The 27320-nt window shown below is 42.6% G+C and overlaps 1 protein-coding gene across 1 annotated transcript in view; it reads right to left on the bottom strand.

Moving 5' to 3' along the window:
- The window catches only part of CPAMD8 (C3 and PZP like alpha-2-macroglobulin domain containing 8), a 169017-nt gene that overhangs the window by 99177 nt on the left and 42520 nt on the right, over window positions 1–27320 (bottom strand). Inside the window, exons 12-19 of the mRNA XM_043975621.1 lie at window positions 18594–18764; window positions 16017–16145; window positions 10367–10556; window positions 8547–8719; window positions 8294–8443; window positions 6512–6676; window positions 5058–5200; window positions 3306–3368 (exon numbers count right to left, since the gene is read on the bottom strand). Coding sequence (XP_043831556.1) covers window positions 3306–3368; window positions 5058–5200; window positions 6512–6676; window positions 8294–8443; window positions 8547–8719; window positions 10367–10556; window positions 16017–16145; window positions 18594–18764 — 1184 coding nt within the window. The remainder of the gene's footprint in view (window positions 1–3305; window positions 3369–5057; window positions 5201–6511; window positions 6677–8293; window positions 8444–8546; window positions 8720–10366; window positions 10557–16016; window positions 16146–18593; window positions 18765–27320) is intronic.

The following is a 27320-nucleotide window of genomic DNA, read 5'->3' as shown; positions in this document are numbered from 1 at the left end:
AAAACAAATGTTGAAAACGATTTTTTTTTTGTGGGGCAACGAGGGTTAAATGACTTGCCCAGGGTCACACGGCTAGTGTCAAGTGTCTGAGGCCAGATTTGAACTCAGGTCCTCCTGAATCCAGGGCTGGTTTCCCAAGGTTGGAGCTCTTCAGTGGCTAAATAATTTTTTTAAATTTATTTTTTTAATTTATTTATTTATTTTAGTGAGGCAATTGGGGTTAAGTGACTTGCCCAGGGTCACACGGCTAGTAAGTGTTAAGTGTCTGAGGCTGGATTTGAACTCAGGTACTCCTGACTCCAGGGCCGGTGCTCTATCTACTGCGCCACCTAGCTGCCCCCCTAAATACTTTTAAGATTAAAAAAAAGAAATGTTCTGCCTTATTCCCACTTTCCTAAAGACATCTTGGTACTAAGTGCTACAAAAACAAATCATTATAGGATTATAAATTATTTTGATCCATATCTGATCTTCAGGCACTTTATTCAGGAAAGATTTACATTTGATTCTTAAAAAGGAACGAATAGAGGGGCAGCTAGGTGGTGCAGTGGATAAAGCACCAGCTCTGGATTCAGGAGGACCTGAGTTCAAATTTGAACTCAGACACTTGACACTTACTAGCCATGTGACCCTGGGCAAGTCACTTAACACTCATTGCCCTGGCCCCCCCCAAAAGGAATGAATAAATGCATCTATTAACACGATTCCACTAAAACACAACACACACACATTTCACCTCATTACTGCCCTCCCTCCATCTGACCGAATGTCAGCCCACCACTATTCCAAGCTGTCTCAATTTCTCTTCTATAAAGACTCCCCAAGAGACTTTTCTCTTGGGGCAGAATAAGTAAAGAGCCGGTGAACTGCTAAAATGCTCTTACATGGCGTAGGCCTCTTGGGGCCACCATGACAGGGCAAGCTGGTGATGGGAAAGAAGTTTGGCCTCAGACTTCTCACCACAGACCCCAGGGGGAACACTCACTGCCACTGGCTCAATTTTGAGCTTGAAGAGATTGTTCCTGGAGGCTCCAAGGTCAGAACACCTGCAGAATCAAGGCTGGGAAAGAAACCTCAGCTCCTGCTTTGAGCAGCTGGCAGGCGGCCTTATCTTTCCCCTTTTGTTACTTGTTTCCAGATGTGCAGGCCCTTATCTTCCCCTCCCACTTTCTGTAAAAGTCTGCAGACTCACATTCTACCTAAGATTGCTGAAGCCAACGCTCTGGGCGCTCTGACTTGCTTCCCCCGCTCCCCCACAGATGAGCCTGAGCTCTCAGTGTACATACAGTCTGTGGAAAACTCGGCTATTTGTCAATTTGGTGAAGGAGAGCATGCTTACATGAGAGACCCTTGAAATTTATTTATTCCCCCATCCCCCACAGAGCAATGAGGGTTAAGTGACTAGCCCAAGGTCATATAGCTAGTAAGTATCAAGTGTCTGAGTCTGGATTTGAACTCAGGTCCTCCTGAATCCAGAGACGGTGCTTTATCCACTGCACCACCTAGCTGCCTCTTGAATTATTTTTTTTTATCCCATTTGTAATTTGTTTTGTGTAGAAGCAAACACATTTGCAATTTGATAGTCCATCTGGCTCCTGGGACGTGTGAAGGGTGGTTTGGAGGTTAGTGTTTCAGGGGTGAACGTCCAGGCGGTTAGCTGACTGCTCATAGCTAAGACAGAGTCTACTCTCCAGAAGCTTATCACATAACACAGAATAGCAGGGTCAGGGAGCAAACAGTTGTTTTATTTACAGAAATGCCAACTTGTCTCCCAAGCACAGGAAATGGACGGTGAATGAAAGGCTCCATATTGTCATCAGAAACAAATGCCTCAAAGAATTACAGAACCTTGGGGTAAGCTAGGTGGCACAGTGGATAGAGCACCGGCCCTGGATTCAGGAGGATCTGAGTTCAAATCTGGCCTCAGACACTTGACACTTATTAGCTGTGTGACCCTGGGCAAGTCACTTAACCCTAATTGCCTCACCAATAATAATAATAATAATAATAATAATAATAATAATAATAATAATAATAATAATAATAATAATAATAATAATAATAATAATAACAGAACCTTAGACCTGGATGGGGCTCCAGAGAGCAGCCAGTCCAATGTGAATTGAAGCAGGAATCTTTTCTTCAAAAACATTCCCCAGAGCAGACATCTAGTCCCTTCTTGAATACCTCCAGTGATGGGAAACTCACTCACTTTCAAGTCCATTCTACTTCTAATAGCTTTGATGCAGAAATGTGCCTCCCAGTGACTTCCTCCCATTGCTTTTCTGACAAATCTGCTCCTTCTTCCACAGGACGACCCTTCAGATGATTGGAAAGGGTGGCTGTGTCTGTCCCCCATTGTGGGTCTCTCTTCTTCATCCTCTCCAGATTCTACCACTGGCTCTTCAGACTTTATCATCCCACAGGTACCCTTGCCCTTTTCCTTCCCTTTAATGCCTTGCCTCCTCCCATTGGAATGTAATCTCCTTAAGGTCAGGAATTTGAAGGCAGTTAGGCAGTGGAGAAACTAGAGTTCTAGACCTAGAGTCAGGAAGACCTGAGTTTAAATCCCACCTCAGATATTTTCTAAACTGTGTGACCCTGGGCAAGTAACTTCATTTTTCTAGACCTTAGTTTAGAAAATAGATATGCAAATGTATAAGTATGCACATACACAACACACACATATACATTTATATAGTATATGTGTACATAATATATGTAGGTATGTATGTCTATATTTATATATATGAACTTTGTTAATAGTTTATGGAGGGGGCAGCTAGGTGGCACTGCAGTGGATAAAGCACTGGCCCTGGATTCAGGAGAACCCGAGTTCAAATCCAGTTTCAGACACTTGACACTTACTTGTATGGTATGACCCTGGGCAAGTCACTTAACCCTCATTGCCCCGACCAAAAAAAATTAGTTTATGGAATTTCATTTATCTTAATCAATGTGTTATGAAAACAAACTGAGGGATATTATCCCCAAAGGGAGAATTTTAAGAATCCTGAAGGTTTTGCTCACTGTAAATTATAAAGAGCACTAGAAATGTTGTTGTTATTGTTATTATTGTTGTTGTTGTTGTTGTTATTATTATTATATTTCACAGATAGGTTTCAGAGGGCCACATTATTCTTCTTAGGACAAATGTGGATTCCAAGCTATAGTTCATGTTTCTAAAGGTAGGAAAACTGTTGACAAAAATATGTCCTCTTGGTTCTAGCTTTTAAGTAAATTATGACAGTCATATTTTCTCAGGAATGCTTTTTATTAAACAAGGAAGGGATAAGACTGAGTACCTGATATTTAGACAATGCCACATCCATGTTTCAGGGAAGAAAGTCCTTTTTCTCTTCTCAGCTCTATCGAGGGAAGAAGAAAAACATATGAGAAAACTTACAAGGAAATAGCTTACACATTCTTTTGAATTGGGACAGGTTGGCCAGGTCCCTGAGTGAGGACCAGAGGAAAGTGGGAGGGCTGAAATGACAAAAGGGGCCAATGGATACAAAGCTTGTCCCATAATGAAGCACATCTTTTCACTAAATGCAGTTCTTTTCATATTCCATCAAATAAACATTGGTGCTGAAGCCAAAAATTGAGTAGGGCTATAGTATTCAAAAGAAGCTATTTTTACTTTCTTTACATTCAATTGAATTTTATTTAGCATTTATAAAGTACCTACTAAGTGCAAAGCCTTGAACTGAGAGATTGATACAAAGATAAAAAATGATACTATCTCTTCTCTTAAGAGTCCTAGAGGAATGAGACACAAAATACAGACAATTAAAAACAAAGTAGAGTCTAAAATGTATAAAGGGAGAATCCCAATACAAGATGTTCTGAGTTTCTTCCTAGCTTTGACACTCTGGGTTCTAAGGTCCTCTTCCAAAATCTTCCTTCATGGTATTTTTTGGGGGGGCAGGGCAATGAGGGTTAAGTGACTTGCCCAAGATCACACAGCTACCTTCATTGTATTTAAAAAAACAAAACAAAACCTCTTACTGAGTTTTGTTTGGTTGGTTTGGGATTTGGGGGTTTTTAAAACTCTCATTGTTACCGTTCCACAGCTTTTCTGATTCTAGAACATCTTGGTGCACATCTTATTTTGACATTCTCCCCGAATGAAAGAGATTTGGAATTTACAGATTCTGTATTGTGATGACTTCTCATCTTCAGAAACTATTAGTCTTAGGAGGACAGAATCTTAGAACCTCAGAGCTCAACGCCTCCTATGTGGAGCATCTGCGGTAGCTGCTGGGGGGCCTACTGGTGCACTCTACTTTATTCTCCTTTCAGTCACCAAAGTGATTGTCCTAAGGGGCAGGTCCAGTCATGTCTCCCCTCCCTCTCCCACTCAATAAATGCCAATGGCTCCCTACTTCCTACAGAATCAAATATAAAATGCTCTGTTTGGTGGTCAAAACCCTCCATCATCTGGCCCCCTTCTACCCTTCCAGTCTTCTCACACATTACTACCCAACACATACTCTTTGAGCCAGTGGCACTGGCCTCCTGGCTGTCCCATGAACAAGACACTTGATCCCTTGCCTCTGGGCATTTTCTCAGGCTGTCCCCATGCCTGGAACACTCTCCCTCTTCCACTCTGACTACTGACTTTCCCAGCTTCCTTTAAGTCCCAAAGAAAATCCCACCTTCTCCAGGAAGCCTTTCCAATCCCTCTTAGTTCCAGTACCTTCCCTCTATTGGTTATTTGTTATTTATCCTACATAGGGCATGTTTTGTATGTATTTGTTTGTAACATGTCTACCCCATTAGATTGTATGCTATTTGAGGGTGGGAACTGTCTTTTGCATCTTTTTGTATCCCCAACACTTAGCACAGGGCCTGCCACATGGCAAGAGCTTAATAAATGTTTACCCAATGAATGGATGAAAGGTAGAACAGAATGTAAGATTTACTTAGCACTTCATCTATCTCCATGTTACCTACATTCCTGTTTGTTAAGGACCTGACCTAGAGATCTGCCTCAGAGTTAAGGTGCAACATCAAGGCCATGTTGGCTAAAAGCTTCCCAAGTCTCACATTACCTGGGTAGGATCTTCGAGTGTGCCGTGCTGCCCAGTGTCCCCGTGTGTGGCTGAAAAGCTGGCACGGCCTCATCTGTGTACATGTCCCCATCCTGTCTGTGGTTTAAGCTTACCAAATCAGTCATGACCACCAGTCCAGTATCCTGGATAAAGAGAAACAACCAAGAGCCTCATCGGTTTGCTGCCCGGAGTGTCCTCTGAGCGCCTGACAGGAATGTAAACCCGTATATAACAGGTACATAAACCCAGACACTTCTGGCTTCACACCAGCACTTGTGACAGGGACACAGGAGGCATTGCTGCACAACAAGATCAAACATTTTCATATGTGATTTGTTCTAGGATCCAATTGGAGACAAAGGAGAACCGACACATCTGGGGGAATATTTTGTTCATTTAGAAACTTGGTAAGCAAATCATGGCTCACCAACCTTGTAGAGCCTGACAAGATTTAGTCTTTTCTTGAAAGTCTTATCCCTTCACCACCAATGCTATTAAAAAAAAAAAAAAAGCACTGAGCCTGGAGTTAGACGACATGAGTTCAAGAGCCAGTTGTAGCCTCAGTTTCCTCATCTATAAAATGGGGAGAATAATATTTGTACCATCTCCCTTACAGGTGTTATTTGGGGTCAGATGACATTACAGGTGACTTATCTCATATTAACAGTATGGCTATATTGATTCATTTCTAGGAATGAGTTCTTCTGAAAAGATCAACAAAACAAGACACAGATTCTATTTAGTCTAACATATATTTGTTGGTGGGAGCTGCCAATGCAAAGGCAGGCAAGAAAGAGCCTCTGAGTGACAGCTAGGTGGCACAGTAGATAAAGCACCGGCCCTGGATTCAGGAGGACCTGAGTTCAAATCCGGCCTCAGACACTTGACACTTACTAGCTGTGTGACTCTAGGCAAGTCACTTAACCCTCATTGTTCTGCCAAAAAACAAGTCTCTGAAGATTTCCAAATGAAGACATGACCAGACCCAGGCCTGAGAGTTCTAGTGAATGAAAAGAACAGGGAAAATTTGCTAGGAGTTTCCTGCCATTGTTCAAGCCAGGTGGTAGAAAGGGACTCTGCTGGGATGGGGGCACTAAGGACAGATGGGAGGGGCAGATGGGAGTGATGCAAGGAAAGAAGAACCAAACTCCTCAGCCGAAGCATTTTCCTTGCAACCCCATAAGAAGAGTAATACAAGTAGTGTTATTCCTGTTTTAGGGATGAGGAATCTGAGACCCCGAGGGGAGAAATGACTGTCAGAAGCAGAATGCAGGTCCAGGTCTTCTGACCACAAGTCCAGTGTTATTTCTACTAGCCGACATGCCCCCCAAAGTTAGCTAACTCTCACGTCTTCTTTTGGTAAATGTTGCTTGTCCTGGTTAATATCTTAGCCTACACTTTTCAGAAGGGCCTTTTGGAGGAGGAGAAGAGGTGATAAGAACAGTAATGCTTACAGTAAATGCAAATAGTGCATCTTTTGCAATATCCCAGTGCCATGGGAAAACGGAGGAGCGGCGGCGGCGTCTATGGGAGGACATCCCTGGCCACCAGAAATGCCCATCTTCCTTGGGAGTCCCAAAGGTATCAGAAACATCATATTCCGTTAATTCTTGAAAAACCTATATGCAATCAGGAAGGAGGAGGAGGAGGGAGAGGTAAGAAAGAAAGGAGAAGAGGGTCAAAAATGCTACTTTTGACAATCACTTGAATTTTTTTTTTTTTGTGAGGCAATTGGGGTTAAGTGACTTGCCCAGGGTCACACAGCTAGTAAGTGTTAAGTGTCTGAGGCCGGACCTGAACTCAGGTCTTCCTGACTCCAGGGCCAATGCTCCATCCACTGCACCACTGAGCTGCCCCAATTACTTGAAATTATTCAAGAATACTTTTGACCTATTTAATTACAAAACATTTAGTAAATGTTTCATCTGTGCAAGGCACAATGCTAGGTCCAGGGATAGGAAGGCAGAAATGACACAGTACCTAGACTCGAGGAGATTTCACTAGTTGGGGAGAACAACACATCCACAGATAAGTAACAACAAGATCATCTGAGGAGAGAGAGAGGGTTAAGGGGCAGGCAATTTATGGAAGCTGCTCACTGAGGCAGAGCAGGGCTGCAATCTGCATCAGTGGAGGGAGGGCCCAGCATTATAGGTAGCCATAGGTCTTTTCAAGTATTGAAGTGTTGAGATGTGTTGTACCAGGAGTTAGGAAGGATAACCTCCAAAAAAGGTCATACTTTGGGGCAGCTAGGTGGCGCAGTGGATAAAGCACTGGCCCTAGATTCAGGAGAACCTGAGTTCAAATCCAGCCTCAGACACTTGACACTTACTAGCTGTGTGACCCTAGGCAAGTCACTTAACCCCAACTGCCTCACACACACACAAAAAGGTCATAGTTGAAGAGATAAAACACATCTATGCAAGGACAAGACAAAAAAGCTAGATAATAACCCAAACCTAATTAGGAATATGGGTAACTAGGTGGTGCAGTGGACAGAGTGCTGGGCCTGGAGTCAAGAAGACTCATCTTAGTGAATTCAAATCTGGCCTCAGACACTATCTGTATGACCCTGAGCACGTCACTTCACCCCATTTGCCTCAGTTTCCTCATCTGTCAAATGAGCTGGAGAAGGAAATGGCAAACCACTCCAGTATCTCTGCCAAGAAAATTCCAAATGGGGTCATGAAGAGTTGGACCTGACTAAAAAATGACTGAATAACAACAAAATTAGGAATATGACACATGATGAATGAATGGTCCAATAATTGAATGTTATAAGAGACAAAGGAATGCAGAATTTACTTTGGGGTGGATGGTCAGGAGAGATGGCTTAAAGGAGGTAGATTTAAGGTTAGAAGTGATTCTCCTGAGAGAGGGAGAACATTCCTGGTGAGGGACACGGCCCGAGCAAAAATGGGCAGGTGGGGAGAGAATACAAAGAGAATACAAAATTTTCTCTGGGGACAATGAGTGGCCCAATCTGGGTGAAATATTAGGTTCTGATGCATAGTGGGGTAACAGAAGAGTAGGCTGGAGAGGAAAGCTGGGGCCAGACTGTGAAGGGCTTTCAAAGCCACAAAAAGGACTTTGAACCTCAGCCCGTAAGTAAGGGGAGTCCTTGAAAGACTGAGCAAAGAATGCTGGCTGATGATGAAGGCAGTGTTGGTGTTGACCATAATGAATATTAGCAGTGAACTTGGGCAGCCTTCAGCATTGGGCCCCTCCCTCCTTACCTGGGCAGGTGTCAGCTGGAATCCTGTCTTGAGGAGATAAATACTCTTATCGACCGTCCCAATACAGACGCAGCTTCCTTTAGCACCTCGAACCTTCATGTCAACAACATCTCCAGGTCTTGTCTCATTGGAGGAATATGTCACTGAAACCTGGACACAAAGACACTTCCCTCTCACAGCTAGCAGGACACCTGGACCCTGCCAAACGAACTTGGCTCCCTCTGTTTTCCTTCCCCCTCTTGGCTCCCCCTACCTGGTTTTCAAATGAGGCTTGGACTGCCAACTGCAGACTGTCTGTGACACCTTCTCCATTCTCCCTCACATAGTAGGCCAGCAGGCGGCTGAGAGGAGCCATGCTGGGGGTAACCCGGAGATGTAGGTATGTCACACACACCTCTACCTCAGCACCTGGGGTCTCTGGAGCAGCTGAGTAAGACACAGTATTTTATTGAAAATCTAAGTGATTAAATTCCAAACTTGGCCAGAAAACTTGAAGGTATTAAAAAGATGTGGATACAAAAAAGAAAACTCCTAACCCTCAATGTCAACTCTGGTACTAGTGTTTTCTGGATGTTTGATAACAACCACGAGAAAATACACTTTCCTATTTGAACCCAAAGCTCCTATTCCCAGCTCTAGGGATGGGTCATTTTCTTCCTCTTGAGATATGCTAAACTGCCTTTGAGCTAAAATGCACCAACACACCATGGGGGGCAGCTAGGTAGTGCAGTGGATAGAGTGATGGCCCTGGAGTAGAGAGGATCCAAGTTCAAATCCCCCCTCAGACACTTACTAGCTACGTGACCCTGGGCAAGTCGCTTCACTCCAATTGCCTTAAACATTCAGGGCCATCTCCAGTTGTCCTGATATATATCTTGCCACTGGACCCAGATGGCTCTAGAGGAGAGAGTGAGGCTGGTGACCTTGCACAGCCCTCCCTCACTTAAATCCAATTCACTGCAAGTCATGACATCACCCCATTGTCATGGCCCTCTTCAAGAACAAAGGACAAACAACTGACACCACCTCAAACTTCCCTTTACCACTCTCCCTGGATTTCTGGGAACCCTCTACCTGCTTGGGAGGTTCTGGAACTTGAATCATGGTGCTTGACCAGGAAAATGCCAGTTATGATTTCTGGTCTCTCCACATAACCTCTTTAATTGTGGCTTCTAGTAAAAGGGGAAAACCACACCCACAATAGATAAGATACCCATGTAGCACCAACTCTATTACAAGTGCTTCACTGGCTCCAGAGAACACTCATGACATCATCATTCTCTCTCAGACCCCACTGGCACCCATCTGTGAGCATCCTACCGGTCTTCTAAGGTCTAGCTCAAAGGTCACCTCCTCCAGGAAGCCTTCACAGGTCCCCAAAGTGATCTACACCTCACCCAGGCTGTGGTGCTTAGTATGGGCAGAGGAAGCTTTGGGATGAGTCAAAAAACCCTGGCTCCATCACTTACTGAGTAATTCATTTTCTCCTCTGGCCCTCAGTTTACCCATCTATAAAATAGGGCTGATAATACATGTCCCACCTACCTCACAAGGTTGTGTAGGGAAGAAAGCATTTTTGTCAGTTTTCTCTCACAGGAAAGAGACCTTCAAGCCTTACAGAATTGAAAGTTATTTTTCGCATGACCAAATTCTGATTTGTCTTATATTTGCCTGTATTCATGCCTTATTTCTTCTGAGACTGTAAGCCCTGTAAGGGCAGGGACCATGTTTCCTTGGTCTGCTTGGCTTTTCTACAGCCTCTTAGAGTGTTCAGCTTAATACTACCACTACTGAGAAAGGGAATTACCAGTGGGAGAATGGTATGAACAAAAGCTTAGCAGGTGGGCATTTAGGCACTACTGTAACTACCTGGCTGACTGGTTTCTGTTCATGTTGGGGAATATTAGGTAATGGCTTTGAAAAGTTAGGTTGGGCCCAGATTATGCATGGCCTCAACTGCCTAACTATGGAGTTTTCACTTTCTTCTGGTGGCACTGGGGAGCCACTGAAGGTATCTGACAAGGGAGGGCTGTGAAAGAGTAAGGTTTTGTTGCTCGTTGTGGCTGTACTCACTTGTTCCTGGGAGGTGGGTCACATGGCTGGGCTGGGCTGAGGGAGGTGTGGCTCTCTTGTTCCTTTGCCGTGTGACATTGGCAGGCTGCAGGCCTGACTGCACAATGTTGCCTCGTGATGCAACTTCATAATATAAAGTAAAATCACAAGGACAGGTGGACTTTACAGGAAAACGGACTTCATCCCCCACCTTAGGGAAGAGACAGCAGCTGAGAGGGAACCTGAGTTATGCTAAACAGAAACAGGTGATACAAACACACCAAGATGTCAATGCCCCTGGGCCCTCCCAAATCCCCAGACAAAACAACACAACGCTGAGATGTCCACAGGAGGGCAGAGACGCCCTTTGCTCTCTGTCTTACAGCGGGATCTGGTTCATTTTGCCTTGATGGAGTCCCAACACCTGAAGCCACAGTACATGAAGAAACACACCAGGGGGCTTTCGAATGGGACTCAGAACTGAGAGTCCCCACATGCCCCGTTGTGACAAGCCCACTGCCCTCTGCCTGGTCAGGCCTGGACAGGAGGACAGTGTCTAGAGCAAGGTTGTTAGTGGTCCCACTGCCCTCCTCCACCACACTCTCAGACCACACTCTGGAAGCTACATCTGAAGAAGGACCCTGATCATCCGGACCATGTCCCCAGGACAGAGACCAGAATGGAAAAGGAAGAAAATGGGATGCTTAGACTAGAGGACTTAGGTGGGCTGGGTTCATGGGTGACAAATATCTGACAAGCCACTCTGAGGTAAAGGGAAAGAACTCATTCTGCATGTCCCAGGTGGGCAGAGGGGCTTCAGGGAGACAGATTTCTTCCCTCAACTTAAGGAAGAACTTCCTAACAATCTTGACTGATGGAGCTTGCACCTGCTGCCACACACACTGTAGAAAAGATTCCTGACTCACGTAGGGGCTGGACCTGATGCTCTCTGTGGTTACCTCCAATGCTACATTCAATAAGTCTATTGGCTCAGCCCTAAGGCTGAAAGGCATTTTCCTAAGCAGTTGCACTGGACAGTATGTTGGCAAGTCCTGCCTTCTGCTGTCTTTGGTCTTACCCCCACAGGCCTAGGGCAGGAATGTAGGACAGGTGAGGCTGGGAGTCACAGAACCATCAAGGTAGGGACTTCAGAAGCCACCCAGGCTAAGGCCCTCATTTTGGAGATGAGAAGTCTGAGGCCCATGGAGGTTAAGGGACTTGCCCAAGGTCACATAGGTCATATGGACCACAACCTAGATTCAAGTTCTGATCCTATCACTCTCTTAACAGCTGTGTTTCTTTGGACAAATTATTTGATTTCATAACTAGCATTTATCTAGCAGCTACTATGTGCCCAGCACTATGATAAACACTTTACAAATGTTATCTCATTTGATTCTTGCAAAACCCTGGGAGGTGGGTGCTATTATTACCCCCATTTTACAGTTAAGGAAACAGAGGCAAATAGAAGCTAATTAATTTGCCCAAGGTTGAGGGCAGATAGGTGGTGCAGTAAATAAAGCACTGGCCCTGGATTCAGGAGGACGTGAGTTCAAATCTGGCCTCAGACACTTGACACTTACTAGCTGTGTGACCTTGGGCAAGTCACTTAACCCTCATTGCCCTGCCCCCCCCCCAAAAAAACTTGCCCAATGTCACACAGCTAGGAAGTGTCTGAGGTTAGGGCCATGATTAGACATTACAATCACATTTGGCTAAAAATTAAAGAGTTTCAAGAGTTGGAAGAACCTTTAAGATCATCTAGTCCATCCCCAATCAAATGGTTATCCAAAACAAAATAGGTGCCCATTATTTAGAGAGTGGCTGAACCAAGTGTGGTCCATGAATCTCAAATATGACTGGCTCAGAAAGACTAAAGAATGCTCATATAAACTGAAAGGGAAAGACTTGGGAATGCTCACATAAAGCAGAGGGCAAAGAGCAGAACCAGGAAGACAATGAACACAAAAGCCAAAGGATTGTAAAGGAAGCAAGTCTGAATGATGTCAGAATCCCCATCAAAGCAATGCCTTTGGTCAAGCTTTGAGAAGATTAATGATGATGCCTGCCTGCCTGCCTCCTACCTGTTGACAGAGAAGTGGGGAGCTGCAGGTACAGAATGAGGCTTGCCCTCTCAGATATGGCCAATTTGTGGGTTTGTTTTATTTGTTACAAGGAAGGGTTTCTCCTTTTTGCATGAATAGGGTAGTGATAGGGACAAAAATTCTTTTTCTTTTTCTTTTATTGTTTTGTTTTGTTTTTTGGCAGGGCAACGAGGGTTAAGTGACTTGCCCAGGGTCACACAGCTAGTTAAGTGTCAAGTGTCTGAGGCCGAATTTAAACTCAGGTCCTTCTGAATGCAGGGCCGGTGCTTTATCTACTGCGCCACCTGGCTACCGCCCCCCCAAATTCTTTTTAAAGAAAGAAAAGGATATCAACAAATAGCTAGTGACAGCAAGCATAATACCTCAGAAGGCAGCCCATTTTCTTCTCAGATGCCTTGCACTGTTAGAAGTTTGTCTTCCTATTAAGACAAATCTGTAGTCCTGTAACTCTAGAGCCACATGAAAGAAATCTACTCCCTGTTCCACATGATGGCCCCAGAGAAGCAAGGGAAGGGAATAGAAGATTCTTTTTTTGTTTTCGTTTTTGTTTTTTGCGGGGCAGTGGGGATTAAGTGACTTGCCCACGGTCACACAGCTAGTAAATGTCAAGTGTCTGAGGCTGGATTTGAACTCAGGTACTCCTGAATCCAGGGCCAGTGCTTTATCCACTGCGCCACCTAGCTGCCCCTGAAATAGAAGATTCTAAGACAAGAACTTTCTAGCCCTTAAGATTTCTATTATACGAGATGGGATACTTGGCTTCTAGTTCCATCTCTTCTGTTAATCAGCTATGTAGACCTGAGCAAATCACAAATCCTGCAGATTTTCATGTCCTTACCTGTAAAATGAAGGGGGGGTGGAGATGAGGGCCCTTCCTGCTCTGACATTAACTCAAATTGTAATCATTACCATAGCTGGGACACATAATCCTAAATCCCAAGGAAGTCATGTGATAATGTTTTACATCCTAGAGTTCAACAGATGAGAACCTCAAAACTGGCCTAAGCACTTGTCTACACCCTAAGAATTTCAGATTGGAAAAGAGAGAACATTTTTACTTGGCTGGAAACACAATGAAAAAGTCATCGTGTGAATAATTCATAGGACAATGCCTGCGAACACGCTAATAAAGCTTCTGGATGAAATGATGGGATTGTTTATGCAAAAAGTCTTTGGCTAATTGGAACACACAGTAACGGGAGCTGAGGAGCCTCTGTTCCCACAGTTGCAAGAAAGGCCTTTTCCAGCTTTCCCACAGTGGAATTGGTTTAAATCAGAGCGTAATAAGAACAATGTGTCCAGATTAGCTGTGCAGAATCCCATTTGTGTTTCCTTCCCAAGGAAGTCCTGTGAATAGGAACTACCCGTTCAATTCACGTAAAATGCAGCAGCTACAAAACCTCAATTGGACTGAACTGACCCTTCCTTGCAGAGGAGTAGTCCCACGTCTGGGCTTTGACTGCTATGACTAGGAAGCATTATTCTCAAGATGCCGACAGGTGCTATTTGTAGAGACTCAAAGTCAGTAGCAATCGTTATCATTAACAAGCAACACCTTGGCCACACACCAGGTGCAGGCTCATGGGGAGGCCACAAAGGAGGAATGAAGCCTCAAGCACAATGGCATTGTGCCCTCTTGCCTGACTCATGCATGAGAGTACCGGAAGTAAATGTGAAATTGTTACAGAGGCAGTATGGGACCCCAGGAGTTAGAGCTGGAGGGGCGGGGTCTGTGGAGGTCATTAAGGTGTAGGGAAAAGACATGCCACTGGAATGTTTATTCGAAGCTCTGAAACTGACTTGCTCCGTGACCTTGACATGTCACTATATCCCCTCTCTGTGCCTCAGTTTTCTCATTTACAAAATTAGGGAGTTAGACATGCTGGCATAGAAAGGACCCTGAATTTAGAGTCAGAGGACCCGGGTTCAAACCCTAAGCCTGCCACTTATTCTAGGGAGACCTTTCTGATCCTTCTAGTTCCAAAATTCCTAAAGCAGTAGAGGGAATATTGTATTTGGAGATAGAAAAATTGGTTAGGTTCTTCTTCTAGCTCTCACACATATTAACTGCATCGATTAAACTTCCCGGAGCTTCAGTATCATTTCCTATAAAACAAGACCTAACTCATAGGATTTTGTGAAGATCAGAGGAGATAATGGATGGGAAAACACTTTGTGATGACTGTGAAATACTTGTAAATGAGAGTTGTTCTTTGCGGTGTATTCTCCTTCCGGTGATGGAGAGAACAGTTGTTTTCTGTGAATCAGCTAATGATACTTCTCTACAGATTCACAGCATGTCTACTAAGAGCACTCCCCCCTCTGCAAGCAAGGCACAGACTCCAAACTCTGAGGGATTCTGTCTTCAGTACAGAGATTCACTGTCCACCACCAGAAAGAGGGAGCCATAATGAGGGAACCACACCCTCTGTCAGTATCTGTCATTGGTGACAGGAAGGCTAAGAGAGTGGAAGGTACGTCCCACCAAAGCAGAAAGGTTCCCAGTATGACCCCAACACTGCACTGTGTACAGCCTATTAGCCAACGACTAGCTTAGCAGAGTGCAGTAAAGCCCTTTACTCGAAGGCTGGCCACAGGGGAGGATTTATTGGCCATGTTGACTCTTCAAGGGTTGGATTCTTTATCAGCAGAGAGTAGAACCAGTCTAATACAATTACAATGCTAAAAGCTATTTTATTCAAGTAGCATGGAGTCACAGAATCTGAGAACTGGGACCACAGAAGTTATCTAGTCCACCCTATATTTCAAAAGAGGTATATACAACCATGCAATCTCCTGAAGATATGTGATGTTTGGTGATGCACTATTTTAGGGGCAATCCACTGTCCTTTGAGGTAGCTCTAATGTTTAGGAAGTTTTTCTTTGCATTGATGTAAAATCTGCCTTTGCATCTTCCACCCACTGCTCTTAGTTTGGTCCTCTGAGGTCAAGCAGAACAAGGCTAATCCCTCCTCCACAGGACAGCCCTTCAGAGAGTTGAAAAGAGTCTATGTCTCCCACTAAGTCTTCCCTTCTCTAAGTTAAACATCCTCCATTACTGCAAACCACAAAACATAAAAACCATTCTTAGTCTACAGGTGGAACAAAACAAGTGGTGGACCAGATTTGGCCCCACAGGCCACAACTGGCTGACCCTCTTATCACATGGTCCCTGGTTTTCTCATGATCTGGTCACCCTTATCCCACTTGCCCATGAACTCCTACTTGTCAAGGTCCTTCCTAAAATGTAGTGCCCAGAACTGAGCACAGAGAGGATTTGACTCTCCCCTCCTTTGTCCTGGGCCTGGTGGTTTTCTGAGACCACTTGAGCTTTCTTGGCTGCAACACTACACTATTGACATGTATTGAGTTGGCAGTTGCTAAAGGCCTATACTATGAGATTGTCCTCTTCAAATAAACTTAGCATAGGCCTCAGTGAGGCTTCCTCCCTTCTATCCTTGTACAACTGATTTTTTAAACACAAGAACTGAAGGTTATATTTATCCCCATTAAATTTGGTCCTATTAGACTTGACCCATCATTCTAGAGTGCAAGGCAATGCTTACCTGAAAGGACGAGTCAGGAGCCTGGAGCTGTAGGTAGCATTTACTTGGAGAGTACCAGCTGCTAATGGATAAATAGTTGGGTAGGTATTGGTTCCCAGCAGGTTTACCATCAATTGTCAACACTTTCGTCTGAAGAAAAAAATGCAGTTGACTGTCAAACGTGTTTTCCAGTCACTCTCCTGCCTCCGTTCCTGTGGTCTGGCTAATAGGTTAGCTTCCAACTCAATGATTCTTCCACAGAAGCCCAAATGGCTCAGACCCAGAAGAAGTAGCACCAGGGGGCAGCTAGGTGGTGCAGTGGATAGAGCACCGGCCCTGGAGTCAGGAGTACCTGAGTTCAAATCCAGCCTCAGACACTTAACACTTACTAGCTGTGTGACCCTGGGCAAGTCACTTAACCCCAATTGCCTCACTTAAAAAAAACCAACAACAACAACAACAAAAAACAAACAAAACAAAGGAGTAGCACCAGAGGGCCATGGTGGAGGTCATGAGGAGGCTCAGCAACACCTCCTTCCTCTGACACAGACTTGCACACTCGCCACCAGTTACATTCACAACCAGATTCAGGGTCCTCTGGCTTTTCCCTGAATATTCTCCTTTCCTGTGTGGAGATGGCTTCAGAAGCATCCATCTAATATCTCCCCAAATGCTCACCCTGCTCTCTGGGGAGCAACACCGGGACTCAGGGCCCGTATCTTTTTGGTCCTGGAACACTTTCTCCATGCATCCAGTGGGGAATGTGTTTGAGGATCTGACTCAGCTGGCCATTCCTCCTCCACTCATTCTGAATGTGGAATCAGTTCTGGGGGCAGACATGCTTGCTGCCTTAAACTTACTCCCCAGTATTGAATGGCCAGTGTGCACACAACACGATGATCATCCCAAAATATATTGGAATAGTCATGTGAATTCCTTCTCCCTGTCTGTCTCTGTCTCTGTCTCTCTCTGTCTCTCTGTCTCTCTCTCTCTCTCTCTCTCACACACACACACTTTACTCAATAATCACTCCATCTTCAACACACACAGGGGCCCAGCTCTCTATGTCTATGACAGAGGAGACATTACATTTGATAAATGGGGTTTTTGGGGTTTGCACCTGTTGTTTCACTGGTAGAGAGAACTCCTGGTGAGGAACTCTAGCAGTGGCACAGCAGAGAGACCCTTGGACCTGGAGTCAGGAAGATCTGAGTTCAAATCTAGCTTCATACACTTCCTAGCTGTGTGACTCTGAGCAAGTTGCTTAAACTTTATCTACTTCAATTTCCTCATCTGTTAAGTGGGGATCATAATAGCACCTACTTCCCAGGATTGTTGTGAGGATCAAATGAGATATTTGTAAAGTACATATTACAGTAACTGGCACATAGTAGGTATTTAATAAATGCTTGTTTCCTTCCTTCCTGTGATACACACACACACACACACACACACACACACACACACACAGATGTATCTCATTTTCCATTTGACTTTTCAAACTGTTGACTTTTTTCTTATGACTCTCCTGCATTGCTCTCATTTCTCTTTCCATTCTTTCCTCCCTCTCTCTACATCTTCCTTCTATCTCTCCTACTTTCTCTTCAAAGTCCCTTTTGAGAGCTTCCATGGCCTGAGACCAGTTCATATTTTTCTTGGAAGCTTTGGATGTAGGGGCCCTGAGGTTGTTTTTCTCTTCTGAGGGTGCACCTTGATCTTCCTTGTCGCTGAAGAAACTTTCTATAGTTATGAACTTTCTTTGCTTGCTCATCTTTTACTTGACTTTTAACTCCCCACTGGGGGGCCCTGCTTCTAGGCTACACTACTGTCCTCAGCTTCAGAGGGTCCCAGGTGTTTTGGTTTGAGGGAGGGCAGGTTTTTCTCTCACTTGGCCTGTTCTCTGGTCCTAAGATAACCTCAAGCCAACTTGCTAGTTAACCAGCCAGCAGAGTGCTGTGGTGGCTTTTAGCTTTGACAAGCCTGCACCTCACCCCCACCTGGGCCTCCTGCAGCTCAGGATTTCTTCCTGGTTCCCTGCTTTGGTGGGACAGCCAAATTCCTTCCTAGGTCCCGCTGATACCCCTGCACTTTCCCTCCACCGGCCAGCAGTTCAGCCCTCTCACCCGTTCGATCGCAAGCTCAGTTCCAGAAGATGTTGGTACTGCAGCTTATTCAGAGGCTCAGGGGTTAAGTTCCTCTAGTATGAGGTGCATGGGGTCTCAGTTGGTGTGATCTTGGGGTTGGAATTTACTTGCAGCCCAGCACGGCCCCCTTTAATCTATCTATATCTAGAAAATAATTTCAGCTTGTATTTTTGTGGGTTTTTCTGCTCCAGGGGTTCTTTTATTGTTGTTTTGGGGGGGTAATTGTATCAGGAACTCTATGTGTTTAATGTCTTTCCTCCACCATCTTGGCTTCGCCCCCCCCACATAGATGTATATGTGTCTCATAGATACATATAGACATATACATACTTACACATAAGCACATACATACATACACACCAAAACCAAAATTGTTCTCCAACATATATGCCAAGTCCCCCCTTTAACACAGAAGTTCCCTTACGCTTATGTCTAAATGACAAGATTTACTCACCTCTAGCCAAACATACTGGGCAGTGGGAGGGATTGTGGGGATCTCAAAGTCCACTACACCCCCCTGAGAAAGTAATTCACTGGTGTAAACGTTGTCCTTTGGAGTCAACTCAGCTTTGATCCGGACCAACACCCCATTGGCTGGGCTACCATCAGGGTAAGACACTTCCACCTGGATGGCATTTAAGCAACAGACCATTTAGGAATGGATTTTTTAAAAAATAGTTTATAATTACACAGTGATGATTCAAGAAAAATCAGTTAGCCATACGAGAAGTGGACTAATGAAACAGCATTTTAAGAGGCAACAGTTTGGGATGTTATTTAGATATATTTACAGGGACAAGATTAAAAGTTACAAGCTACTTAGAGATCACCTAGGATAGCCTCATTTTACAGATACACAATTTTAAAAAAATTATTTATTCTAATTATTTTTCCAATTACATGTAAGGATATTTTTTGAGTTCCGGATTTTTCTCCCACCCTTCCCTCCCTCCCCCCTACCAAAGACAGCAAGCAGTTTGATATATGTTATACATTACAATCACGTTAAACATATTTCCACATTAGTCATGTTATAAGAGAAGAATCAGAACAGTAGGAAAAAATGCAAGAAAGAATAAAGAAGAACAATAACAAAAAAGTAACAACAAAAGTGAAAATAGTATACTTCAATCTGCATTCAGACTCCCTAGTTCTTTTTCTGGATGTGGAGAGCATTTTCCACCATCAGTCTTTTGGCATTGTCTTGGATCATTGCATTTCTGAGAAGAGTTATGTCTATCACAGTTGATCTTCACACAATGTTGCTGATACTGTGTACAGTGTTCTCTTGGTTCTGCTCATTTCACTCAGCATCAATTCATGTAAGTCTTTCCAGGTTTTTCTGAAATCCATATGCTTATCATTTCTTACAGCATAATAGTATTCCATTACATTCATATACCACATATAGCCATTCCCCAGCTGATGGGCATCCTCTCAATTTCCAATTCTTTGCTACCACAGAAAGAACGGCTATAAATATTTTTGGACATGTGGGTCCTTTTCCCTTTTGTTTTTTTTTTTGGTCTCTTTGGGATATAGACCTAGTAGTGGTATTGCTGGGTCAAAGGGTATGCACAGTATAAAACTTTTGGGCATGGTTCCAAATTGCCCTCAAGAATGATTGAATCAGGGGGCAGCTAGGTGGTACAGTGGATAGAGCACCGGCCCTGGAGTCAGGAGGACCTGAGTTCAAATCTGGCCTCAGACACTTAACACTTACTAGCTGTGTGACCCTGGGCAAGTCACTTAACCCCAATTGCCTCACTAAAAAAAAAAAAAAAAAAGAATGATTGAATCAGTTTATAGCTCTACCAATTTCCTACATATTCTCCAACATTTATCATTTCCTTTTTTTGTCATATTAACCAATTGGATAGGTGTGAGGTGATACCTCAGAGTAGTTTTAATTTGCATTTCTCTAATCAGTAGTGATTAAGAACTTTTTTCATATGAATGTAGATAGCTTTAATTTTGTCATGTGAAAACTGACTGTTCATATCCTTTGACCATTTCTCAATTGGGCAATGACATATATTTTTATATATTTGATTCACTTCTCTAAATATTTTAGATATGAAGCCTTGATCAGAAACACTGTCTGTAAAAATTATTTCCCATCTTTCTGCTTACAGATTCACAATTACGGATAAGGGGAAGTTCTTGACCAACAAAGAGAAACATGACTGTAAAAGAGAAAATGGACAATTTTGATGACATAAAATTTAAAAGGTTTTATAAAAATAAACCAATACACAGAATTAAAAGGAAAACTGTAAATTGTTTTTTTGTTTGTTTTGCAGAAAATTTCTCTGCTAAATATCTGATCTGGGGAATTGATACAAAGGATATGAACAGGAAGTTCTCAAAAGAAAAAAAATGTAAGCTATCAGTCTTTACTTGAAATAATTCTTCAAAACACTATAAATAAGTTATATATAAATTAATACATATTTGAGGTTCCACCTCAAACCCATCATATTGGCAAAGATAATGAAAGAGAAAAAAGAAATTGTTGAATAATTGATCTAACCATTATGGAAAGCAATTTGGAACCAAATCCCCTTAAATTACTGTGGATACCTTTTGGCCAAATGATACCACTATGAGACTTTTGCCAAAGAAAAAGACAGAGGAAAAATACCTATATGCAAAAAATATTAATAGAAGCACTTTTTACTGTAGCAAAGATTTGGAAATAAAGTGGGTACTTATTAATTAGGGAATAACTAACAAATTATGACATATTAATGTAATGGGATATAACAGAAAGGACATACTCAGAGAAACTTCGAAAGATGTGTGTGAATTGATATAGACTGAAGTGAGCAGAACTAGGAAAAAAAATTTATACAATGATTGTAGCATTATAAAGGAAGACAACTTTGAAAGACATAAGAACTCTGATTAATGCAATAAACAAACCTAACTCCAGAAGTCTGATGATGAAGCATACTCCTTACCTGCTGTTAGTGCAGAAAAAGAGACATTTTCAGATATGACCAATGTCTGCTTGACTATACTTCTATGCTACAGGGAGGGTTTTTGTTTTTGGAAGGAGAGATGTGTGTGTGTGTGTGTGTGTGTGTGTGTGTGTGTGTGTGTAAGTAAGGGTAAAAAAAGAAAAGAATGTTAATGGAACATTTAAAAATATACAAAAGAGCAAAGGTAATTTCAGAAGGAAACAAATAGGACAGTGATGGCACTATCATTTTAAATTTAACATATACTTAAAAAAAAACAAATTCTACAGAATAAATTCACGTTTTTATGTAGTCCTCATTTTCTGTTCTTTGTATATGGACATGTAAATGTTTGTTGATGTTTGTAATTAAAAATTTAATTAAAAAAAATTGCCTATAGTCACATAGATAGTAAGTAGCAAAGCCTGAATTCAAACCATGATTCTACATTCAGTGCTCTTCAAGCACATGATTATATTAACAGATGCAGAAAGTCCTAGTTAAAATCATTTAATTTTTAAACACCTTAAAATCATAAACTTAGAAGGGCAATTTTTAATGTGATAAAAACTGCCAGTGTAAAACCAAAAGCCAGCATTATTTGTAATGAAAAACACAAAAAAGCTTTCCCAATAAATGTAGACACAAAGCAAGGATATTCATTCTCTCCATTATCATGTGGCATAATTCTAGTAATTGCTATAGTAGTGATAGCAATAAAACAATAGAAATGAATAATGAATAAGCCTAAGAAAAGAGGAATGAATGAATGAAAGGAATGAAAGAATGAATGAATAAATGAGAGTACAGATAGAAAAGCAAGATGGCCCTGATCTCAAGAAGCTCACATTCTTCTTCCCTTTGTTTTTTTCTTTTTTTTTTCCCCCACGGGGCAATGAGGGTTAAGTGACTTGCCCCGGATCACACAGCTATTAAGTGCCAAGTGTCTGAGGCCAGATTTGAACTCAGGTCCTCCTGAATCCAAGGCCAGTGCTTTATCTACTGCACCCCCTAGCTGCTCTCAAAAAGCTCACATTCTAATGGGGAGATGGCATATTTAGGAGGTTTTAGCTCCATGTCAGATGAAAAGGTCCTATGGTCCTTAGGGTCTGGTAGCAAAGCAAATAGCAATGCATGCTTTTTAAATGTCATTTTCATTAATAAAACCTTATTTTTGTGTGTGTGGTAAACTATTTGACATTACCAAGGACTTTCTTAACAAGAGCCTTCTTTTGGGGGGGGGGGGCGGGCGGGCGATGTTCAGCAGCCATGGCTGCTGAGGCAAAGGCTGAGTCATCTATGCAGAAAGTTCCCAGGTCAGATGTCCAGAAGAGTTGCCTTTTGGACTATGGCTGAGGGGGTTCATCTGGAAGCAGGGCTGGTGGTCAGAAGGGAGGGTACTGATGTTCCAGGGCTCTTGGACTTAACTGCCCAATACTGGCATTTGGTCAATGGTTATTGGTGGCCTTCTTCACAAGAGTTGGTCCCCTCACTGGTGGATGCAAAGGCCAATTTGGCAATAGGGCCAATAGTCTGGGGTAGGGAGGCACTGCTATTGCTGAGGCTCTTGAGGTGAGGGTCCTTGGTTGTCTTGACCATGGTCAAGGGAAGAGGAACACTGAGCTAGTTTTCCCAGCTTGCCACAGGCAGTCACCTATCTCTTCCTTGTGATGCCTTGTTGCTTCTGCTAGGCTGGCTTTCCTGTTTTATCAATGACAGCTGGTTGACAGTTGGCGGTAGTTGGGTAAATGGTAGGTCCTTCTCCACAAGGTTGCTCCCCTAGATGATAGATGATGGCTACCAGTGCTGGGCTAGAAGCAGGACCAGTGGTTTGGGAAGCACAGCTATTCCTGGACTTCTTAGGCTAACCTGCCCATTGGAAGGGTCAGCAGTTGGAGGTGGGCATGGTAGGTCTCTTTTCCACATAATGTTTTTCCTTAGTGGTGACTGCTGGGATCAGGGAGAAAGCAGGGCAGGTGTACCTGGGGAGCACCTGGGGAGCACCTGGGGAGCACCTGGGGAGCACCTGGGGAGCACCTGGGGAGCACCTGGGCTTCTTGGACTCAGAGTCCTTGGCTATCTACAGCAGGGCCTAAGAGGGTGAAGCAGAGGGGTCGACCCACCTGATATGTTTTGCCTCCTATTTCTCCTTTAGTGCTCCTTGTTGTTTCAGAGACAAAATTATCCCTATTATGACATGATGGCTTACTTAGAAAACCCCAGAGAACCAGCACTTAGAATAATTGAGACAAGGAAAAGCTCTGATAAAGTAATAGGGCACAAAATAGAAATTTGAAAATCATTCCTATTTCTATATAACAATATGAAAAAACAGAAAGAAATTAAAGAAATCTTATTCAAAGTAGCTACAAACCAGTTGATAGTTGATTTATAAACCAAGACATTCACAAATTATATAAATATAATTACAAAATACCTGTTACTGATATAAAGGAAGATCTAAGTAATAGAAGAAAAAGGAAAGAAGTGTCTTTCACAATTATGACTAGGGGAGAATTTTTGCTAAACAAGGAAAAGAGTTGATCATTTTAAAAAGGCCAGTCTCCATTACAGGAAATTAAAATGCTTTTGCATAAACAAAAATCAATGCAGCTATGACAAGAAAGGTAACTGTCGGGGACAGCTAGGTGGCACAGTGGATAAAGCACCTGCCCTGGATTCAGAAGGACCTGAGTTCAAATATGGCCTCAGACACTTGACACTTACTAGCTGTGTGACCTCGGGCAAGTCACTTAACCCCCACTGCCCTGCAAAAAACAAAAAACAAACAAACAAAAACAAAAAAAAAGAAAGAAAGAAATATAACTGTCAACTGTGGGGGGAAATCTTTTTTATCAAGTATCTCTGATAAAGGTCTAGTAATCAAGATACATGGGAATGAATAAAAATATATAAGATTGAGTCATTTCTCAATAGTAAGTGGTCAAAAAATAAAAAGTTTTCAAAATAATTGACAATTATCAACAACAATATGAAAGCATGCTCCAAATAACGAATAATTAAACAATACTGAGGTTTCACTTTCCGTCCAGAAAATTGACTAAGAAGACAAAATATGAAAATAATCAATGTTGGGAATGCTACAATAAGGAACACTAAGCATACACTTTGGTGGAGCAAATGAATTGGAAAACAATTTTGAATAATGGGAGTAAACTCATTCAATGACCCAGGAATCTCACTGCTAGGCATATACCTTGAAGGCAGAAAGAAAAAAATCCCATAATATCTATGGTTGCTCTTTGTTTGTTAGCAAAGAACTGTAAACAATTTGGATGCTCATCAATTGAGAAATAGTGAATTGTTATGGTAGATTATAATGGAACATTGTTACACCATAAGAAACAATACATATTAAGAAACATGAGATGACTCCCAGAGATATCTTAAATTCTACATGTCTAAAACTGAACTCACCATCTTTCCTCTTCCCCCTCTTCCAAACTTCCCTATTTCTATCACGTACCATCATCTTTACAATGTCACAGGTTTATTAAGCAGAGAATTATCCTGGACTCTTCCAGTCAGTTGCCAATTCCTGCCTTTTTAGCCTTTCTCATATCTCTAGAATCCAATTCTTTTCACTCACACTACTACTGCCTTTGTTCAAGTTATCACCACCTCTGGCCTACATTAAGGTGACAGTCTTCTGCTCCAAATCTCTCACCACTTTGGTCCATTTGATATACTACTGCCTAATTAATTTTCTGTAAGTGCATGTAAAATATAAATTCCTCTGGTTAGCTGTAAAAGTCTAAGGCCACCTGTTCCCAACCTCCCTCTTCAGCCTCACTGAACATTACTTCCCCTCCTGAACTCTGTGATGTAGCCAAACTGACCTTCTCCTTGTTCCTCAAACACAACACTCCATCTCCCATTTCCATGACTTTGCACTGCTGCCTCCCATGCCTGGAATTCACTATTTCCTTACCTCTCCCTCGTACAGTCCCCATTTTCCTTTAAGTTGCAGGCAGATGCTGTCTTCTACATGAATTATTTCCTGATTCCCCAACTATTAATGCTCTCTCTTACAGTACTATGTGTCTAACTGCTTTGTATGTGTGTATATATACATACTTTAAATATGTTTTTATGCATTTGTTGTCTCTCCTATCAGAGTATAAACTCATTGCAACTAGTTATGTTTTATTCTTTGTACTTGCCAGTGCCTAGCACATGGTAGGTATTTAATAAGTAATTATTAATTAATAGATTGAATGAATTGTTACATGGTGAAGGAATCAGAAACAGAAAAAAACCCTCACTGAATCATAAAATTTGAGAGTTGGGAGGGACCTTAAGAGCCATCTAGTTCAAGTTATACATGTGGGGCAGCTAAGTGGCACAGTGGATAAAGCACCAGCCCTGGATTCAGGAGGACTTGAGTTCAAATCCGTCCTCAGACACTTGACACTTACTAGCTGTGTGATCCTGGGCAAGTCACTTAACCCTCATTGCTTCCCACAAAAAAAAATCAAGTTATGCATGAAAAAACTCCCTACCATAACTAACAAGTAGTCATCTAGTCACTGCCTGAAGATCTCCAAGGAAGGAGAACAACCCCTTCTCCAGGCAGCACATTCTGCTTTTGGATACCTCCACTTATTAGAGATGATTTATTGCTATCAAGACTTAATTGGTCTCTTGGCAATTTCTACCTGTGGCTCTTGGTTCTGCCCTCAGGGACCAAAAAGAACAAGTTGAATCCTTCTTTCATAGAGCAGCCCTTCAAACATGACTTGTCTGTCCTTCCTCAGCCTTCTCTTCTCCAGGATGAATATGTCCAGTTCCTTTAATTAATCTTCCTATGATGTTGACTTACAGTCCTTCGCCATCCTGGCTGCCTTTCTCTGGATACTGTCCAATTTATCAATATCCTTCTTAAACTGTGGGGCACAGGACTTAATGCAATCCTCCAGATGAGGTCTGGCAAGGACAAGTACAGTGGGAGTATCATCTCCCTGCTTCTGGATGTTTAGGCTCCTCAGTGTAGCCCAGGATCAAGTTAGCTTTGGGATTGCTACATCACATTGCTGGCTCATTTTACAATAAGCTTGTAGTACATTAAAAACAGGTACCTAGGTGGCATAGTGGCTGGAGCCCTGGACCTGGAGTCAGGAGAAACTGAGTTCAAATCCAGCTTCAGACACGTGCTAGCTGTGTGACCCTGGGCAAGACAATTTTTTGTTTTGTTTTGGTTTGGTTTATGGGCCAATGAGGGTTAAGTAACTTGCCAAGGGTCACACAACTAATAAGGTCAAGTGTCTGAGGCCGGATTTGAATTCAGGTCCTCCTGAATCCTGGGCCGGTGCTTTATCCACTGTACCACCTATCTGCCCCCCTGGGTAAGACACTTAATCCTGTTTGCCTCAGTTTCTTCATCTGTAAGATGAGCCGGAGAAGGAAATGGAAAACCATTTCAGTATTTTTGCCAGGAAACCCCCCAAGTGGGGTCATAAAGAACTGAAATGACTCAACAACAATACACTAAAAACACAAAATCTGCATAACCCTATCTCTTACACTTAAGAGGCGATTTTTTTGCATGTTAGTTTGATATAAGTGTATTTATCCCTACTGAATTCACATTGTTAGATTTATCACAGGGCTCCACCCTGTCAAGACCTTTTCGTACTCTGTCATCCAATGTGTTAGCTCTCCCTCCCAGCTGAATGTCATCAGCAAATCTGATGAGCACATCATCTATGCCTTTTATTCAAGTCACTGACAAAAATGTTAAACCAAGCACAGATCCCCAGGGTGTTCCAGTGGAGATCTCCTGCCACCTTGTCATGGAAACATTAAAAAGCATTCTTGGAATCCAGCAAGTCTACCAGTTCTGAATTGATCTAATTGAATTGTCATCCAGTCCACTTATCTCTGTCTTCTAGAATTAGTATGAGATACTTTACCGAAAGCTTTCTGAACTCTAGGTAACATATATCTATAGCATTTTCCTCATCTAATAGTTTAGTAATCATGCAAGACAAAAAAAAAAGGAAATTAGATTAGTCTTAAATGATCAATTTCTAGATATTCCAATAGCCTAGATATTCTAGATATTCACCAACCATCTCATTATCCTTTCTAGAATTGTCTCAGGAACCAAAGTCAAGCCCATTGGCTCATAATTTGTTCACTTTGTTCTTTCGACTAGTTTTAAAATTGGGATATGTGCTCTCAGCCAGTCTTGTGGT

The sequence above is a fragment of the Dromiciops gliroides genome, chromosome 1, assembly GCF_019393635.1.
Source record: "Dromiciops gliroides isolate mDroGli1 chromosome 1, mDroGli1.pri, whole genome shotgun sequence".
In the NCBI taxonomy this organism is placed as follows: Eukaryota; Metazoa; Chordata; class Mammalia; order Microbiotheria; family Microbiotheriidae; genus Dromiciops; species Dromiciops gliroides.
Note: the sequence above shows the minus strand (reverse complement) of the source record. Positions and strands in the feature narration are given on the sequence as shown.